The following is a 21584-nucleotide window of genomic DNA, read 5'->3' as shown; positions in this document are numbered from 1 at the left end:
ATTAACAGAATTTACAATTAACCACACGTTCTTCAAATTTTCAAAATGTGGACTTAACGTAAGTTTTCAAATTCAATATCGCTATTTGTATGTTTGTTTTCCAAGTGATCTTTACGGTTTATCCTTTTTAAGGATACCATTCTAAAATTATAAGTCGAATTTAGCTGATTGGGGTGACCCCGTATAAAACGTTTTGATTCAAACAACTCAGATTCATTATTTCAGTTTTTATTGTTCACTTCTTGTCATATTTCTAGTTATCAAGATTTGCAAATCGCATTCTGGTTTTATGGCACCACTACTTGTAAAAACGATAATTTCCTTCAATACACTCCGAGGGGTTCACCGTCTGGACACAAAACCCCTAAAAACTCTGTCCATGATTCACACTGAAAAATGCGATTCCCCAGAGTGTTTTTAAGACGTAATGAAAATTCCTACCTGCGTAATATTTTATTTATGTATGTAAATTAGTCTTAAAAATGTTATTACACAATCATATTGTAGTTTTAAGATCACTAACTGTGTAATATATGATTTTTTATCAACAAAAAAATAGTCTGTACTTCCTTTGAAATTGAAAATAATTATGTAATAAATTATTTGTTAAACCAAAGAGTTTTATTTACATTAATCTGAATACGAAGTGGTTAGAATTACATTAAAATTACAATTTATGTTAATTATTATCATTTAGATAATGATTAACATAAATTGTGATTTTAAAGTAATTCATAAAAATTACTTTGAATAATAAAACCCCAGTTCAGTTTTTAAAACGAGCGCCTTTTGAGACAAGTAGCGGCATCTACACGAACCAGGCCGCAAAGTCGACCAGACAAGTTCTCAGGAGTAGAAAAATGCCTGTACTTGGGCATCTCGATGTTATCTCTGCTAGAGGATGAAAAGATGGTAGAGGGGGTAACCAAAACTGTTTATGAAAGAGCGCCATATTGGAAATAGCCAAATGCTGTGTTTTGGGCATAGTGTAAATGGGGGTTGCCCACTAATAAGGGGGTGCATACAAGATAAGTAAATAAAACTGTTGTTTTATGAAAAGAAACATGTCTATAAATCATTAAATTCATTATTATTTTTTATCAACAATTGATAAGCAGTTCAATATTTTGTTTAACTTAAATAAACTTAAAAAAATATTATACTAATTATGACACTGCCCGCTAAATTCAAACTAATTTTATCTGCCCTTTTTGAAAGTTGATGTTTTGTGATCTAAACAAAGTACAAAACATTTTTTTTACCTTTTACCTTCGTATCACGTACAATCATAATATGTCAATTTGAAAAATAGTTAAAAAATATAGAAAAGAGGTTGTTTTTGCAGGTTAACGTATTAAATTTATTGTAATAAATATTTAAACTATATCAAGAAAAACGAAAATTTTAAAACAATTAAACAAAAGAAATTATTATGCAGATCATAAATCATAAATTATCTGACTGCCAACTTTGATGCAAACTTTTGCGCTCACAAAAATTCGTTCTTTTTACATTAGTTTTGAGTTAATTGGATTTAAGCAGTGTAAAGTATTTCGTTTTGAAAACAAAAAAGTTTAATACTTACAAAGTTATAAGCTACTTGATTTAAAAATTGGTAGCAAAACAAATGAATCGCAACAATTATGATGATACACAAGTCTTCTTAAATTACGAAAAACAAATTATTTTTTTGTTTATTGTTTAATTTGTACATGCTGTAGACCAAAACTTTGCATAAAATTTGAACCGCTCTCAATAGAAAGAATAAAAGTGATATCAAATTGATTGAATTTATTATTACTGGTGTTTAAATAAATCTATTTTGGTTAATTTTTGTCTAAAATTTTCCCCAGACAATTTAAAATGAAACTGTATATTGATGTGGTTGAGCCGCATCTTTAAAAACATGGAAATAAATTGTTTAATCAGTACATTGAATCAAATTTGGTTGCATACATTTCAAGAAAGACTATTTCCAACATGGCGCCCTTGTTAAAACATCCTCACCACCGCCTTTTCATCCTCTAGTATTGCCCATCCAAACTAAATGTGAATAAACAAACGGATGCGCACCAACAATGGTCTGAGCTAAACATGGGAACATCGAGTAAAAAAAAATCGATGTTGAACTCAATTTTAACAAGAGCACAATTACATCGATCTCTAATACATCGGAGAAAACATCGATTTTGAAAAATAGTAAATAAAAAATTCAATATAGCATAGTTTATAGTGAAAAACAAAAATAAATAAAATTATTAATAAACCATCAAAAAAATAAATAAATATACAAAAAAAAACAAAAATAAATAAAAACCATAATTTATAAACAAAATATAAAGTAAATAAATTATAAAAAAATAACAAATTCGAGATTAATAAGAATAAACAAAAATCTAAAATATAACTGCTTTAGATCAAATTAAATTCCAGTCTTCTTCATTTAAAGAATTTAAAAAGGCCATTTTATTCAACCTCTCGGGTTTGATGCGGCACCTTCTGTCACTTAAAATATGACCGACTTTAGAAAATAGACGCTCAGCAGGAACTGATGTGGCTATATTTTGAAGATACTGCTTAGCGACTGGATATAGATGAGGATAATTAAATTTTAGATTTTGCCAGATGAGAAATGGGTTTACTTTTAAATCACTGACTGCGGTACTTAAAAAAAGTGACAGCTCCTGACTAATTAAAAAACCAATTTCATCCTTTTCTTCTCTAGTAACCTTCAAAGGAAAATAATCTACCAAAGATTTATGATAATCCAAATGTCAATGTTGTCATCACGTTCTTTATTAGCAGTTAAATTCCCTTCTCTTTCCACAAAAACTGTTTTCTCAAATGTGTCGTTCAAATTTGAGAGTTCTTTTGCTATTCTTTTAATACTATTTACAGCGGTCTCGATGGCCAAGTAATCCTTAAAATGAATTTTCTTAAACCTTGGGTTTAGCAATGTTCCAATTGCCAACTTTTCTATTTTTTAAAACCGTATTTAAAATTTTCCAAACCGTATCTGAATTTGTTGAAGTATTTGCTCCTTGAACAGTGTAACCTGTTCATGTTGTGGCAAAAAATTAACAATTGTCTCTTCCAAACATCTTACCATTGGTATAATCTTACTAACAGTTACATGCTTTTCTCCAGAAAGCTCCTTTGTAGCCATTTCAAGGGGTTTCAGTAACTGTTTTAACTCTTTTAATATCTCCACTTCATTAGCGTTGAGCATGACAGGAGCCCTAGAATCCTCTAGACTAACTGTTGCAATGTATTTCGCCAGGGTAAGAAATCTATCAGTCATATAATATTTTGAGTTCCACCTCGTTGCGACTTCTTGTTTTAATTTTATAACATCAGATTCAGCCACACCATCTTTAGTTTGTAGTTGGCGAAGCTTATCGGCAGCACTAACGCTCTGTTTATAAAAAGTTACTATACTTTTGACTTTAGAAATTACATTTTCAATATCACGTGAAACTTTAAAGGAACCATCCAGAACAAGATTAAGCGTATGTGCAAAGCATGGCAAATGTATTTTCTCAGAAAACATATCAATAATAGCTTTTTTCATGTTTGCAGCATTATCTGTAACAATATTTAAAATCTTTTCTTTTGGCAAATTCCACTGGGTTAATGCTTCTTCGAATTTTATAGATATAATCAGAAGTGTGTCTTTGGTCTAAAGGGTAGACACCAAGCGTGACAGTGTCCATTTCAAGTCCGTTTAAGAAGTGGAGAGTTACACCTAAATAACTTTTGCTTTGAGATGTATCACTCCAAACATCTTGTAGTGTCCCACTTCAAATTCAAATTTCAAACTTTTCGCGCCACAACGACAGCAGGAACTTTTGCGTTAAGAAGTTGGTGGACTGGGTAGTTCACCGCCGCGACAGCGGAGGAGGCGGGCGACGCCGGAGGCAATCATTCTTGGTACGACTTCGGAACTACCAAGGTGTTGTGTTATCGAGTGCGTTTCGCCAAATTTTTCCAAGTGTTAATTTCAATTCCTATTTTGTTTTAATTTTTCATTTTGTGTTTTGTTCATTGGTAGTTTGTCAAAATCTTGTAAATAATTTTCTTTTTTTTTTAAACCCATTGACTTTGACGGGAGTGTAGTGACTATTTTAGGGCTTCTTTTAGAAGCGCTTGTGTGTTGTCACCTTTTGGTATGTAATAATTCTTGTCATTTGTTGTTTTAAGAAGGAAGTCACTCCGGAATCATGTAAAGTAGTTATTTTCTGTACAATTCTAAAGTAACGCGTTTTTCCGATGACGTAAGCGTCTGGATTCAACCAGTGTTCGCCCACCGTCCGATAAGACACGTGCAGAAGCAGTTTAGATTCGTGGAAACCCGATACTTTTGGAAACTTGAATTTTATTCGATTCTGTTCAAGGAATTTTTACTGTTGAGTTCAAAGGATTAAAAATAGAATAGGATTTTAAAGAAATTGTGAAATACATCAAATTAACTGGGAATGTCTTTTTGAATCGCTCTGTGTCATTCGTGAGCAAAAACGAGTACATTTTTCCTAAAGTCCATGACTTTCTCTTCCATTGTATTTTATTGAAACTGAAACTGAAAATTTATATGTTTATGTATTTTATGTATGTCCCTTGTTTTCTTAGCTGCTCTGTACTTGTCCGAACCCAATTCTCCTTTTTAGATTTTCTTCGTCACAAAAGACTCAACATAACAAACAGCCTCTCGCGTTAATGTTAGCATGTTCCTTTTTTTGAGTGTGATCAATTCAAAATTAAACTTTGATTTTTGACTTTCGAAAACCCTCCAGTGCTGGAAGCTTGTTACGTGGGACTCGCGGGGTAGTCAGCGTTCACCTATTTTTTTTTTTTTGTTTCCGAGGAGACCCTTTAAGAGCCGCACGCTGAGGTCTATTAACCCATTGTGTGCAATCCTCGTTTACGGGGCGACCTATAAGAGCCCTGTTGTCTTTGCAAACGCCAGGATGCTCTTTATGGGTGCTTCCCGAATCTCAGATGGTTCCAAAATATGAAAATCCATATGTTCCTTCCTCAGTTCAGAAAAATTTGGACAGAGGCATAATATGTGTAGTGGAGTTTCCGTGTCCTCCATACACGCTCTACACATGTCGTCAGTCTTGAGACCGATTGTGTGCATGTGTTTGTTAAGGGGACAGTGTCCTGTGAACAGTCCCACTAATATTCTGAGGTCTTTCCTACAGAGTTTCAATAGTTCTTCACTGCGTTTTAAGTCTGGTCCATCAATAAATAGCCCAGACTGTCGCAGTTCAAGCTTTTGCCATTCCTCCCTGTGGAGTGATTCAATCCACTCTTTCAGGAGGTTTTTCTGGAGGGTTTTCGGAATTGGAAGAGCCGGCTCCGGTCCAAAGAAGCCCTTAGCAGAGCCTCTTTTGGCCAATCGGTTAGCCCTTTCATTCCCTTCGACCCCTGTGTGTCCTGGTATCCAGCAAAGCACAATTTGTTTGTTGCGCCTTGCCAGATTTTGCAGTGCTGTATGACATTCACTGACAAGTCTTGACGCATGTCTGCATGACTGCAGAGCTTTCAAAACTTCTTGGCTGTCAGTAAAGAAGCAGATGTGCTTATTAACAATAGCTCTCTGAGTACATTCTGTAACACACTGTATTACAGCAAAGGTTTCTGTTTGAAACACACTGGTATATCTACCCAGTGATGTTGAGACACCAAAATCCGTGCCCCAAATAACAGCTCCAGAGCCTGAGCCCTCTTGTGAGACCGAGCCATCTGCATAACAGATGGTCCAGCCCCCCTGAGTTATGGCTCTTGTTCTTTCACTCCATTCTTCTCTTGAAGGTATTATCACTTCATATGAGTGATTGATCACAATAATGGGAGCCATACAATCTTCCCTCATCTTGAAGATGGGGTTGATGTCTGTCACAAGTTGGGCGATAGCCCAATGTCCTGTGCCCATTGTTGTATTTTTCCACTGCCCTGTACACCTTAACCTAAGGAATCCCGCCGCAGCTGACTCCTTCACTTTGAGGTGAAGGGGAGTAAGCCCCGTCAGTATTTCCATGGCCGATGTGGGAGTGGATTTCATCGCTCCTGTTATAGTAAGGCACGCTAATCTTTGAGCTTTAGCCAAAAGAGTTTTGGCCCAAAGCCTAGACGTCGCGCCCCACCAGACGATGGATCCATAGACTATCATTGGCCTTACTACACATGCGTACAGCCAATGCAATATTCTGGGAGTAATTCCCCATGTTTTCCCCACAGTCCTCCTGCACGCCCACAGGGCTGCTGTAGCTTTTCCAATTTTGTTTTGCACATGAGTTCTCCATGTGAGTCTAGAATCTAGGTGGATGCCTAGATACTTGACCACTGTTTGAACTTCTAGTGTCTTGCCAAAGAGTGTTGGGGCCGTATATTGATCCTTTCTTCTCTTGGTAAAGATTACATGACTGGTTTTGTCAGGGTTTACAGATAGTCCTTGTCCTGTGCACCATTTCTCGACCAGCCTTAGAGCCCCTTGTGTGAGCTCTTTAGCCAAGTCAAGAAACTTGCCCTGAACAAGGATTACGATGTCATCAGCATAACCTTGCAACCTTCCATGTGCAGTTTATGTATTAAGTCATCCACTACCAAGTTCCACAGAAGTGGAGATAAAACTCCTCCCTGTGGGCATCCTTGTGTAGCGGTGACCTTAACCCAACACTTACCAAGATTTGTGTTGATTGATCTGTTTGTCAACATGGTTAGGACCCATTTTATTAATGTTTGATTTCCCCCATGATTCCTTAGAGCTAATTCCATAGAGTCATAGGTTGCATTGTCAAATGCCCCCTCAATGTCTAGGAACGTTCCAAGAGTGTAATATCCTCCAGTTAGCCCTGATTCAATCTTCATTACGATTTGATGCAGAGCCGATTCTGTGGATTTGCCCATTTGATAGGCATGCTGGTTTGGATGTAGTGGCATATTGCACAGCAACTCCTTCCTAACATGTTTGTCTATCAGTCTTTCCATGGTTTTTAGTAAAAACGAGGAAAGGCTGATCGGTCTGTAACTTTTAGCCTCGGCATATGTTGCACGCCCTGGCTTGGGTATAAAGATAACCCTGACTTCCCTCCAGCTACGTGGTATGTAGCCAAGTGCAAGACAGGCTCTGAATAGGTGCAGCAGTGGTGTGGTGAGCATATCTAGTCCCTTTTGTAAGAGAGCTGGAAATATCTCATCCATACCTGCCGACTTGTAAGGCGCAAATGAATTTATGGCCCATTTTATCCTTTCGTGGGTGATGATTTTAGAAGCAAATCTCCACGCCTCCCGAGAGGTGGTGCATTTTCCAATGTTGACACTTCCTTCCTCCTTGGATTCCAAGGAGTTTGGAAAGTGAGTCTGTAGTAGGAGCCTGAGAGTATCCTCCTCGGAGACCGTGTAGTCCCCTGTTTGAGTTCTCAGACACCCCAGACTGACAAACTTGTCTTTTGATAGAACCTTCTGAAGTCTTGCTGCTTGCGGAAAGTTGTTAATCCGCTCACAGTAGTCTCTCCAGCTGTCCCTTTTCCTGCGGTTTACCTCAGATTTGAAGTCCCTTTGTGCCTTCTTATAAAGCTCCCAAGACTCGTTTGTTCCCGCAAGTCTTGCTCTATTCCAGAGTTTCCTTGCGGTTTTCCTTAGCTTACTAAGCTTTTCGGTCCACCAAGGGGCACTGTCAGTCTTACGAGATCTGCGAACAGAGCAGTTCTCTTTGTAGGACTCCACAATAGCCTCGCTTAGTGCCTTGGACAGAGTCTCCGCTTCGTCGTTGCGATGGATTTTACAACAGAGTCCTGAGACCCTGAGAGCTAGAGCCTCCTTGTAGGAGGCCCACTTTGTCGCCCTCGGGTCCCTGTACCCTTCTGTCTTCTTCAAATTTTTTTGGATGTCAAACCGTATGTATCGGTGGTCCGATAGACTTAGCTCCTCCGATACGTGCCAGTTTCTTATCTCATGCACCAAGTTTATTGAGCAAAGAGTAATATCAATTACCTCACTCCTCGTCTTTGTGACAAAGGTTGGTTTGTCGCCCTGGTTTAGAATATCTAAGCCAGTTGTGGCAAGATACGCAACATGGCGTCTCCTCTGGGGTTGATGTCCGAGCTCCCCCACACTATGTGGTGCGAGTTGGCATCACATCCGACCACGAGAGGCAGGTTGCTTTTCTTGCAGAATTCAATTACCTCCATCAGCTCTCTGGATGGTGGTAAAGTAGGTGAATCATATGGTAAGTAGGCTGAGCACACTACAAATGGTCTCTGCCTACCCTCTCTCATGACTGTCACCCGGGCCGCTACCACATCTCGCGAACACAGATCACTCAAAAGAAGTGCCTGTATTCCCGATGATATGAATAGACAAGCCCTTGGTTAGTAGTGAGAGAATGGGGAGGCAAACGAGGTCATCCCAAGGCCATTCTAAGGCCACCCCCCACCCTAGTTTTTCCCCAAGGTCAATTGCGGCAGTGTCCACCCGACCACCGACCAGGGACAGTCTCCCTTAACTCTCCATCTAGTCATGCGCTATTTCCGTTTTACGTGTACTGGTGGTAGTTTGTTTAGTGAAACTTGTTATTTCAATCAATTGGGCCATTTGGACTTGGATGGTAGTTCCCTGCAAAGATTTTTTACTTTGTCAGATTATTGCAAGTGTTGCTACGATAAAAGAAAAGAAGAAGCAAGTCGTGTGACGCCCCCATGTGAAACGTTTGATAGTACCGAATTTACCATCGACGTCATTTGTGATGAGAAGAAATTGAGGGAATGCATTCAAGAATATGGAAAACCGTGTAAGGATTGTAAGGAGATATTTTTCAAAGTGACTTCAATGGAACCTTACAATACAACACCATTAGTGACAACATGGCAGTGATTACCAAATTATTATCGACATACATTGATTTGGGTCTCCTAACAGTTGAACGCCACAGAATAGTTTATTTGGCCTTGAACCCAGTGCTCACCAGTCTCGCTCTCCGTCATTAATTGATGAGTAATCGGAAGACCATGACCGAAGATATTATCGAATACCCGTTGAGACAAATGAAGTGTTTTGAAGATCGGTTGTTGACATTTCACGATTGGCCGCTAAAAGATGTTGATCCATTAAAATTAGCCAACAACGGGTTTTACTACCTCAAGAAGTTCGATATTGTGCGCTGTTTTCATTGCAACATCGAGCTGGGATCATTTCGTTCAACGGATGTAATTTCTGAAGAACATCTCAAGTATTCAAAGGATTGTGGTTTTGCAAAACTCTGTGTTAGTAATAAAAAGTTTTATAGGATTGAATATATTGTGATCATCCTACTTATTACAAAAATTGTATGTATAATGTTGACTTATAATAAATACTGTTAAAGAAATGTTGTTGACCTTGCGGAGACGTTGACCGAATAATGCACACCTATGACTCGTCATTGCAGCCTGCAGCTCTACGGTTTCTTTTTAAGATCGATTCTCGATCTTCAGAAAAACCTTTCAAGTTTTTCAGCAGCAGTTGCTGCTTAAAAATGACGGAAAAGTTAAGCAAAGCTGAGTGAAAAAAAGTGGCTTTGAACACCACAGAGTTAAGCAAAGCTGAGTGACCTTGAAAAAAAGTGGCCTTGGAAAAAAGTGGCCTTGAAAGAAAATGTAACCTTGAAACTAAAAAAATGCTATCGTGTATAAATTGAATGGTGTAATGGAATAGAGGGTTAGTTCAAGATGTGTTCCGAAGAAAATACCGTTGACTATGTGTGTCCTCCATATGCAAACCCCATGTTGGTGGGTGAGCGTATGTTCTTTTTAAACAAGAGCAAATCAAAGTATGTGAGTGTCGGTTTAGATGTGTACGTTCGTTTTACCCCAATTATCCATTTGGGTAAAATACTTGGTGTACCAACGGGTGTGGAGCTGACGAAGGAAGAATTTCTCACTTTTTTGCAACACAAAGAGTGGATCTTCAGCGCTTTGGATGGAAAACAACCAATGAATATCATGAAGTCAACACCCACATTCACCCTCCGAGTAATCGAACAGCAATACAAGATGTTGTTGATCCAAAAGAACAATGGTATCGATCATTATTTATATTTTGGAAAAGAGTCGCTACAAAAATTATTTCAACTGAAACCAGTACTTAATGATTATTTGGGGAAACTAGGACAACACCAATTTGAGGAATTCTTTGAAAACACCAAACGAAGGGTAATTTCTAAGCAGGGTGGTGACCCTCTTAAACATATAGAAGAGTTGACATTTGACAACACCCCTAACAACAACATATTGATGGAGTTGCGATACAGATATCCCGAGTTTATTATATCACAACTAAATGAGTTTTATAGATGTAAAATGCCTTTTTGATGTATCAATAAACAAATGATTATATATATATTTATTTTATTAAAAAAACATTTAAGTAAGGATGTTTGATAGATTAATCCAAGAGTTGTGCTTATCATCCATTTGCCACCATTTCACATAAGCCTTTTTACCTTTCCTGCGAAGTATTTTTTCAACCAAGTGTACACCGTGTAATGAAGGTGGTACTAATTGTAATTCTTGCTCGTAAAAACTCCCGGCTATGTTTTCATTAAACATGTCGCGTAATAAATATGTACGTGGGTAGGTGTTGTTTACCTTATAAACGGTAAAGACCTCATTTGAATATTTTGGTAAGTAACCCTTTTGAAAAATCGACCTATATTTGCTAATTCTAACGACATCATTCAGGTGAAAGCGAGGTGTTTTAGGGTCGACAGTTTTTAATTTATCGTATACATTATGTAAGATGTTTTTAGCATTTCTTTTATTAACTTTTCGGGGCTCCATTTGAATCGTTCTGTGTTTGGTAGCATTGTATTTTTCCACTATTGAATCTAAAATATCTATCCATTTATAGTTGCCTCTATAGCTGAATTCTTTCCATAATTTATTTTTTAATGTGCGGTTAACTCTTTCTACAATACTGGCTTTTAAATTTGAGAATGTACGATAGTGTTGTATTCCATGCTTTTCCATTAAAGCTTGAAAATGTGTATTTAAAAATTCTTTTCCATCATCAGATTGAATTTTTGAAACGGGATATTTTATTCTATCCAAAATGGTACTCATCGCTTTGGTTACTTCAAGACCAGTTTTAGTTTTTAGGGGGATACAATCAACAGATTTTGAAAACACATTTATGTATACTAAAATGTAATTATATCCTTTATTGGTTTTTGAATAATCACGCATATCAATGAGATCAACTTGACCCAAATCTGTTAAGCCTTTAATTATTACATGTCTACGAGGATAATGGACCCTGGCTGGTTTGTGTAATAAATTAACCAATTGTCTCTTGAGACTTGTTTTGTTGACCTCCTTTTTGCGCTGTTTTGGAGTGGGTTTCTTCATTTAAAAGTTCCAGTCGTATGAGTAGTTCGAAAAATAACGTAGTGTCCTGCGTGGCCGAAACTTGTCTGAACCAAATCAAATCTCCTTTGTTTAAAATTGATCCTTTCTTCAAATTTGCTTTTGTGTTGTGCACGACTTCAACTCTACAAAATCATGACTTTTTACCAAGATTCAACGGCTGAATTGCAAGAAAACAGCAGAATTCTGCACGAAATCGTCAAAATTCTTAGAGAAAACCGCATATTTCGATGCAAAACGACGATTTCTCGCCGATTTTCGTTGTTTTCTGGCTTGAATTCGCAAAGAAGAGCACGAAATCTACAAAATCATCACTTTTTACCAAGATTCAACGGCTGAATTGCAAGAAAACAGCAGAATTCTGCACGAAATCATCAAAATTCTTACAGAAAACCGCATACTTCGATGCAAAACGATTATTTCTCGCCGATTTTCGTTGTTTTCTGGCTTGAATTCTCAAAGAAGAGCACGAAATCTACAAAATCATGACTTTTTACCAAGATTCAACGGCTGAATTGCAAGATAACAGCAGAATTCTGCACGAAATCATCAAAATTCTTACAGAAAACCGCATATTTCGATGCAAAACGACGATTTCGCGCCGATTTTCGTTGTTTTCTGGCTTGAATTCGCAAAGAAGAGCACGAAATCTACAAAATCATCACTTTTTACCAAGATTCAACGGCTGAATTGCAAGAAAACAGCAGAATTCTGCACGAAATCATCAAAATTCTTACAGAAAACCGGATATTTCGATGCAAAACGACGATTTCTCGCCGATTTTCGTTGTTTTCTATCTTGAATTCGCCAAGAAGAGCACGAAATCTACAAAATCATGACTTTTTACCTAGATTCAACGGCTGAATTGCAAGAAAACAGCAGAATTCTGCACGAAATCATCAAAATTCTTACAGAAAACCGCATATTTCGATGCAAAACAACGATTTCTCGCCGATTTTCGTTGTTTTCTATCTTGAATTCACCAAGAAGAGCACGAAATCTATAAAATCATGACTTTTTACCTAGATTCAACGGCTGAATTGCAAGAAAACAGCAGAATTCTGCACGAAATCATCAAAATTCTTACAGATAATCGCATATTTCGATGCAAAACGACGATTTCTCGCCGATTTTCGTTGTTTTCTGGCTTGAATTTGCAAAGAAGAGCACAAAATCTACAAAATCATGACTTTTTACCAAGATTCAACGGCTGAATTGCAAGAAAACAGCAGAATTCTGCACGAAATCATCAAAATTCTTACAGAAAACCGCATATTTCGATGCAAAACGACGATTTCTCGGGGATTTTCGTTGTTTTCTGGCATGAATTTACAAAGAAGAGCACGAAATCTACAAAATCATGACTTTTTACCAAGATTCAACTGCTGAATTGCAAAAAAACAGCAGAATTCTGCACGAAATCATCAAAATTCTTAGAGAAAACCGCATATTTCGATGCAAAACGACGATTTCTCGCTGATTTTCGTTGTTTTCTATCTTGAATTCGCAAAGAAGAGCACGAAATCTACAAAATCATGACTTTTTACCAAGATTCAACGGCTGAATTGCAAGTAAACAGCAGAATTCTGCACGAAATCGTCAAAATTCTTAGAGAAAACCGCATATTTCGATGCAAAACGACGATTTCTTGCCGATTTTCGTTGTTTTCTGGCTTGAATTCGCAAAGAAGAGCACGAAATCTACAAAATCATCACTTTTTACCAAGATTCAACGGCTGAATTGCAAGAAAACAGCAGAATTCTGCACGAAATCATCAAAATTCTTACAGAAAATCGCATTTTTCGATGCAAAACGACGATTTCTCGCCGATTTTCGTTGTTTTCTGGCTTGAATTCGCATAGAAGAGCACGAAATCTACAAAATCATGACTTTTTACCAAGATTCAACGGCTGAATTGCAAGAAAACAGCAGAATTCTGCACGAAATCATCAAAATTCTCACAGAAAACCGCATATTTCGATGCAAAACGACGATTTCTCGCCGATTTTCGTTGTTTTCTGGCTTGAATTTGCAAATAAGAGCACGAAATCTACAAAATCATCACTTTTTACCAAGATTCAACGGCTGAATTGCAAGAAAACAGCAGAATTCTGCACGAAATCATCAAAATTCTTACAGAAAACCGCATATTTCGATGCAAAACGACGATTTCTCGCCGATTTTCGTTGTTTTCTATCTTGAATTCGCCAAGAAGAGCACGAAATCTAGAAAATCATGACTTTTTACCTAGATTCAACGGCTGAATTGCAAGAAAACAGCAGAATTCTGCACGAAACCATCAAAATTCTTACAGAAAACCGGATATTTCGATGCAAAGCGACGATTTCTCGCCGATTTTCGTTGTTTTCTGGCTTGAATTTGCAAAGAAGAGCATGAAATCTACAAAATTATGACTTTTTACCAAGATTCAACGGCTGAATTGCAAGAAAACAGCAGAATTCTGCACGAAATCATCAAAATTCTTACAGAAAACCGCATATTTCGATGCAAAACGACGATTTCTCGCCGATTTTCGTTGTTTTCTAGCATGAATTTGCAAAGAAGAGCACGAAATCTACAGAATCATGACTTTTTACCAAGATTCAACGGCTGAATTGCAAGAAAACAGCAGAATTCTGCACGAAATCATCAAAATTCTTAGAGAAAACCGCATATTTCGATGCAAAACGACGATTTCTCGCTGATTTTCGTTGTTTTCTATCTTGAATTCGCAAAGAAGAGCACAAAATCCACAAAATCATGACTTTTTACCAAGATTCAACGGCTGAATTGCACGAAAACAGCAGAATTCTGCACGAAATCGTCAAAATTCTTAGAGAAAACCGCATATTTCGATGCAAAACGACGATTTCTCGCCGATTTTCGTTGTTTTCTGGCTTGAATTCGCAAAGAAGAGCACGAAATCTACAAAATCATTACTTTTTACCAAGATTCAACGGCTGAATTGCAAGAAAACAGCAGAATTCTGCACGAAATCATTAAAATTCTTAGAGAAAACCGCATATTTCGATGCAAAACGACGATTTCTCGCTGATTTTCGTTGTTTTCTATCTTGAATTCGCAAAGAAGAGCACGGAATCTACAAAATCATCACTTTTTACCAAGATTCTACGGCTGAATTGCAAGAAAACAGCAGAATTCTGCACGAAATCATCAAAATTCTTACAGAAAACCGCATATTTCGATGCAAAACGACGATTTCTCGCTGATTTTCGTTGTTTTCTATCTTGAATTCGCAAAGAGCACGAAATCTACAAAATCATGACTTTTTACCAAGATTCAACGGCTGAATTGCAAGAAAACAGCAGAATTCTGCACGAAATCGTCAAAATTCTTAGAGAAAACCGCATATTTCGATGCAAAACGACGATTTCTCGCCGATTTTCGTTGTTTTCTGGCTTGAATTCGCAAAGAAGAGCACGAAATCTACAAAATCATCACTTTTTACCAAGATTCAACGGCTGAATTGCAAGAAAACAGCAGAATTCTGCACGAAATCATCAAAATTTTTACAGAAAACCGCATATTTCGATGCAAAACGACGATTTCTCGCCGATTTTCGTTGTATTTTGGCTTGAATTCGCAAAGAAGAGCACGAAATCTACAAAATCATGACTTTTTACCAAAATTCAACGGCTGAATTGCAAGAAAACAGCAGAATTCTGCACGAAATCATCAAAATTCTTAGAGAAAACCGCATTTTTCGATGCAAAACGACGATTTCTCGCCGATTTTCGTTGTTTTCTGGCTTGAATTCGCAAAGAAGAGCACGAAATCTACAAAATCATCACTTTTTACCAAGATTCAACTGCTGAATTGCAAGAAAACAGCAGAATTCTGCACGAAATCATCAAAATTCTTACAGAAAACCGCATATTTCGATGCAAAACGACGATTTCTCGCCGATTTTCGTTGTATTTTGGCTTGAATTCGCAAAGAAGAGCACGAAATCTACAAAATCATGACTTTTTACCAAGATTCAACGGCTGAATTGCAAGAAAACAGCAGAATTCTGCACGAAATCATCAAAATTCTTAGAGAAAACCGCATATTTCGATGCAAAACGACAATTTCTCGCTGATTTTCGTTGTTTTCTATCTTGAATTCGCAAAGAAGAGCACGAAATCTACAAAATCATGACTTTTTACCAAGATTCAAGGGCTGAATTGCAAGAAAACAGCAGAATTCTGCACGAAATCGTCAAAATTCTTAGAGAAAACCGCATATTTCGATGCAAAACGACGATTTCTCGCCGATTTTCGTTGTTTTCTGGCTTGAATTCGCAAAGAAGAGCACGAAATCTACAAAATCATCACTTTTTACCAAGATTCAACGGCTGAATTGCAAGAAAACAGCAGAATTTTGCACGAAATCATCAAAATTCTTACAGAAAACCGCATATTTCGATGCAAAACGACGATTTCTCGCCGATTTTCGTTGTATTTTGGCTTGAATTCGCAAAGAAGAGCACGAAATCTACAAAATCATGACTTTTTACCAAGATTCAACGGCTGAATTGCAAGAAAACAGCAGAATTCTGCACGAAATCATCAAAATTTTTACAGAAAACCGCATATTTCGATGCAAAACGACGATTTCTCGCCGATTTTCGTTGTTTTCTTTCATGAATTTGCAAAGAAGAGCACGAAATCTACAAAATCATGACTTTTTACCAAGATTCAACGGCTGAATTGCAAGAAAACAGCAGAATTCTGCACGAAATCATCAAAATTCTTAGAGAAAACCGCATATTTCGATGCAAAACGACGATTTCTCGCTGATTTTCGTTGTTTTCTATCTTGAATTCGCAAAGAAGAGCACAAAATCTACAAAATCATGACTTTTTACCAAGATTCAACGGCTGAATTGCAAGAAAACAGCAGAATTCTGCACGAAATCGTCAAAATTCTTAGAGAAAACCGCATATTTCGATGCAAAACGACGATTTCTCGCCGATTTTCGTTTTTTTCTGGCTTGAATTCGCAAAGAAGAGCACGAAATCTACAAAATTATCACTTTTTACCAAGATTCAACGGCTGAATTGCAAGAAAACAGCAGAATTCTGCACGAAATCATCAAAATTCTTACAGAAAACCGCATATTTCGATGCAAAACGACGATTTCTCGCCGATTATCGTTGTTTTCTGGCTTGAATTCGTAAAGAAGAGCACGAAATCTACAAAATCATGACTTTTTTCCAAGATTCAACGGCTGAATTGCAAGAAAACAGCAGAATTCTGCACGAAATCATCAAAATTCTTAGAGAAAACTGCATATTTCGATGCAAAACAACGATTTCTCGCCGATTTTCGTTGTTTTCTATCTTGAATTTGCCAAGAAGAGCACGAAATCTACAAAATCATGACTTTTTACATAGATTCAACGGCTGAATTGCAAGAAAACAGCAGAATTCTGCACGAAATCATCAAAATTCTTAAAGAAAACCGCATATTTCGATGCAAAACGACGATTTCTCGCCGATTTTCGTTGTTTTCTGGCTTGAATTCGCAAAGAAGAGAACGAAATCTACAAAATCATGACTTTTTACCAAGATTCAACGGCTGAATTGCAAGAAAACAGCAGAATTCTGCACAAAATCATCAAAATTCTTACAGAAAACCGCATATTTCGATGCAAAACGACGATTTCTCGCCGATCTTCGTTGTTTTCTGGCATGAATTTGCAAAGAAGAGCACGAAATCTACAAAATCATGACTTTTTACCAAGATTCAACGGCTGAATTGCAAGAAAACAGCAGAATTCTGCACGAAATCATCAAAATTCTTAGAGAAAACCGCATATTTCGATGCAAAACGACGATTTCTCGCTGATTTTCGTTGTTTTCTATCTTGAATTCGCAAAGAGCACGAAATCTACAAAATCATGACTTTTTACCAAGATTCAATGGCTGAATTGCAAGAAAACAGCAGAATTCTGCACGAAATCGTCAAAATTCTTAGAGAAAACCGCATATTTCGATGCAAAACGACTATTTCTCGCCGATTTTCGTTGTTTTCTGGCTTGAATTCGCAAAGAAGAGCACGAAATCTACAAAATCATCACTTTTTACCAAGATTCAACGGCTGAATTGCAAGAAAACAGCAGAATTCTGCACGAAATCATCAAAATTCTTACAGAAAACCGCATATTTCGATGCAAAACGACGATTTCTCGCCGATTTTCGTTGTATTTTGGCTTGAATTTGCAAGAGCACGAAATCTACAAAATCATGACTTTTTACCAAGATTCAACGGCTGAATTGCAAGAAAACAGCAGAATTCTGCACGAAATCATCAAAATTCTTAGAGAAAACCGCATTTTTCGATGCAAAACGACGATTTCTCGCCGATTTTCGTTGTTTTCTGGCTTGAATTCGCAAAGAAGAGCACGAAATCTACAAAATCATGACTTTTTACCAAGATTCAACGGCTGAATTGCAAGAAAACAGCAGAATTCTGCACGAAATCATCAAAATTCTTACAGAAAACCGCATATTTCGATGCAAAACAACGATTTCTCGCCGATTTTCGTTGTGTTCTGGCTTGAATTCGCAAAGAAGAGCACGAAATCTACAAAATCATCACTTTTTACCAATATTCTACGGCTGAATTGCAAGAAAACAGCAGAATTCTGCACGAAATCATCAAAATTCTTACAGAAAACCGCATTTTTCGATGCAAAACGACGATTTCTCGCCGATTTTCGTTGTTTTCTGGCTTGAATTCGCAAAGAAGAGCACGAAATCTACAAAATCATGACTTTTTACCAAGATTCAACGGCTGAATTGCAAGAAAACAGCAGAATTCTGCACGAAATCGTCAAAATTCTTAGAGAAAACCGCATATTTCGATGCAAAACGACGATTTCTCGCCGATTTTCGTTTTTTTCTGGCTTGAATTCGCAAAGAAGAGCACGAAATCTACAAAATTATCACTTTTTACCAAGATTCAACGGCTGAATTGCAAGAAAACAGCAGAATTCTGCACGAAATCATCAAAATTCTTAGAGAAAACCGCATATTTCGATGCAAAACGACGATTTCTCGCCGATTTTCGTGGTTTTCTGGCTTAAATTCGCAAAGAAGAGCACGAAATCTACAAAATCATGACTTTTTACCAAGATTCAACGGCTGAATTGCAAGAAAACAGCAGAATTCTGCACGAAATCATCAAAATTCTTACAGAAAACCGCATATTTCGATGCAAAACGATTATTTCTCGCCGATTTTCGTTGTTTTCTGGCTTGAATTCGCAAAAAAGAGCACGAAATCTACAAAATCATGACTTATTACCAAGATTCAACGGCTGAATTGCAAGAGAACAGCAGAATTCTGCACGAAATCATCAAAATTCTTAAAGAAAACCGCATATTTCGATGCAAAACGACGATTTCTCGCCGATTTTCGTTGTTTTCTGGCTTGAATTCGCAAAGAAGAGAACGAAATCTACAAAATCATGACTTTTTACCAAGATTCAACGGCTGAATTGCAAGAAAACAGCAGAATTCTGCACGAAATCATCAAAATTCTTAGAGAAAACCGCATATTTCGATGCAAAACGACGATTTCTCGCTGATTTTTGTTGTTTTCTATCTTGAATTCGCAAAGAGCACGAAATCTACAAAATCATGACTTTTTACCAAGATTCAACGGCTGAATTGCAAGAAAACAGCAGAATTCTGCACGAAATCGTCAAAATTCTTAGAGAAAACCGCATATTTCGATGCAAAACGACTATTTCTCGCCGATTTTCGTTGTTTTCTGGCTTGAATTCGCAAAGAAGAGCACGAAATCTACAAAATCATCACTTTTTACCAAGATTCAACGGCTGAATTGCAAGAAAACAGCAGAATTCTGCACGAAATCATCAAAATTCTTACAGAAAACCGCATATTTCGATGCAAAACGACGATTTCTCGCCGATTTTCGTTGTATTTTGGCTTGAATTCGCAAGAGCACGAAATCTACAAAATCATGACTTTTTACCAAGATTCAACGGCTGAATTGCAAGAAAACAGCAGAATTCTGCACGAAATCATCAAAATTCTTAGAGAAAACCGCATATTTCGATGCAAAACGACGATTTCTCGCTGATTTTTGTTGTTTTCTATCTTGAATTCGCAAAGAGCACGAAATCTACAAAATCATGACTTTTTACCAAGATTCAACGGCTGAATTGCAAGAAAACAGCAGAATTCTGCACGAAATCATCAAAATTCTTAGAGAAAACCGCATATTTCGATGCAAAACGACGATTTCTCGCTGATTTTTGTTGTTTTCTATCTTGAATTCGCAAAGAGCACGAAATCTACAAAATCATCACTTTTTACCAAGATTCAACGGCTGAATTGCAAGAAAACAGCAGAATTCTGCACGAAATCATCAAAATTCTTACAGAAAACCGCATATTTCGATGCAAAACGATTATTTCTCGCCGATTTTCGTTGTTTTCTGGCTTGAATTCGCAAAAAAGAGCACGAAATCTACAAAATCATGACTTATTACCAAGATTCAACGGCTGAATTGCAAGAGAACAGCAGAATTCTGCACGAAATCATCAAAATTCTTAAAGAAAACCGCATATTTCGATGCAAAACGACGATTTCTCGCCGATTTTCGTTGTTTTCTGGCTTGAATTCGCAAAGAAGAGAACGAAATCTACAAAATCATGACTTTTTACCAAGATTCAACGGCTGAATTGCAAGAAAACAGCAGAATTCTGCACGAAATCATCAAAATTCTTAGAGAAAACCGCATATTTCGATGCAAAACGACGATTTCTCGCTGATTTTTGTTGTTTTCTATCTTGAATTCGCAAAGAGCACGAAATCTACAAAATCATGACTTTTTACCAAGATTCAACGGCTGAATTGCAAGAAAACAGCAGAATTCTGCACGAAATCGTCAAAATTCTTAGAGAAAACCGCATATTTCGATGCAAAACGACTATTTCTCGCCGATTTTCGTTGTTTTCTGGCTTGAATTCGCAAAGAAGAGCACGAAATCTACAAAATCATCACTTTTTACCAAGATTCAACGGCTGAATTGCAAGAAAACAGCAGAATTCTGCACGAAATCATCAAAATTCTTACAGAAAACCGCATATTTCGATGCAAAACGACGATTTCTCGCCGATTTTCGTTGTATTTTGGCTTGAATTCGCAAGAGCACGAAATCTACAAAATCATGACTTTTTACCAAGATTCAACGGCTGAATTGCAAGAAAACAGCAGAATTCTGCACGAAATCATCAAAATTCTTAGAGAAAACCGCATATTTCGATGCAAAACGACGATTTCTCGCTGATTTTTGTTGTTTTCTATCTTGAATTCGCAAAGAGCACGAAATCTACAAAATCATGACTTTTTACCAAGATTCAACGGCTGAATTGCAAGAAAACAGCAGAATTCTGCACGAAATCGTCAAAATTCTTAGAGAAAACCGCATATTTCGATGCAAAACGACTATTTCTCGCCGATTTTCGTTGTTTTCTGGCTTGAATTCGCAAAGAAGAGCACGAAATCTACAAAATCATCACTTTTTACCAAGATTCAACGGCTGAATTGCAAGAAAACAGCAGAATTCTGCACGAAATCATCAAAATTCTTACAGAAAACCGCATATTTCGATGCAAAACGACGATTTCTCGCCGATTTTCGTTGTATTTTGGCTTGAATTCGCAAGAGCACAAAATCTACAAAATCATCACTTTTTACCAAGATTCAACGGCTGAATTGCAAGAAAACAGCAGAATTCTGCACGAAATCATCAAAATTCTTAGAGAAAACCGCATTTTTCGATGCAAAACGACGATTTCTCGCCGATTTTCGTTGTTTTCTGGCTTGAATTCGCAAAGAAGAGCACGAAATCTACAAAATCATGAATTTTACCAAGATTCAACAGCTGAATTGCAAGAAAAGAGCAGAATTCTGCACGAAATCATCAAAATTCTTACAGAAAACCGCATATTTCGATGCAAAACAACGATTTCTCGCCGATTTTCGTTGTGTTCTGGCTTGAATTCGCAAAGAAGAGCACGAAATCTACAAAATCATCACTTTTTACCAATATTCTACGGCTGAATTGCAAGAAAACAGCAGAATTCTGCACGAAATCATCAAAATTCTTACAGAAAACCGCATTTTTCGATGCAAAACGACGAT

The 21584-nt window shown here is 37.1% G+C and overlaps 1 protein-coding gene across 1 annotated transcript; it reads right to left on the bottom strand.

Moving 5' to 3' along the window:
* Window positions 1-2043: 2043 nt before the first annotated feature.
* LOC148167659 (zinc finger BED domain-containing protein 4-like) lies at window positions 2044-3571 on the bottom strand. Its single transcript, XM_088044987.1, has 6 exons — window positions 3458-3571; window positions 3134-3415; window positions 3012-3090; window positions 2791-2976; window positions 2476-2746; window positions 2044-2083 (listed from the first exon to the last, which is right to left on the bottom strand). The coding sequence occupies exons 1-6, from the start codon at window positions 3569-3571 to the stop codon at window positions 2044-2046; spliced, it is 972 nt and encodes a 323-aa protein (XP_087901113.1).
* Window positions 3572-21584: the final 18013 nt, after the last annotated feature.

Source organism: Gnatocerus cornutus, chromosome 9, assembly GCF_029298725.1.
Source record: "Gnatocerus cornutus isolate USDA-ARS CGAHR chromosome 9, icGnaCorn1.1, whole genome shotgun sequence".
In the NCBI taxonomy this organism is placed as follows: Eukaryota; Metazoa; Arthropoda; class Insecta; order Coleoptera; family Tenebrionidae; genus Gnatocerus; species Gnatocerus cornutus.
This window is presented reverse-complemented; position numbering and strand designations above follow the sequence as displayed.

Coding starts and splice junctions, on each gene's coding strand:
- LOC148167659 (XM_088044987.1), bottom strand. CDS start 3,571: ATGAAAAAAGCTATTATTGATATGTTTTCTGAGAAAATACATTTGCCA. Junction 3,416..3,457: donor TTTCACGTGATATTGAAAAT/GTAATTTCTAAA, acceptor TTTTATAAACAG/AGCGTTAGTGCTGCCGATAA. Junction 2,977..3,011: donor CTTCAACAAATTCAGATACG/GTTTGGAAAATT, acceptor TTTAAAAAATAG/AAAAGTTGGCAATTGGAACA.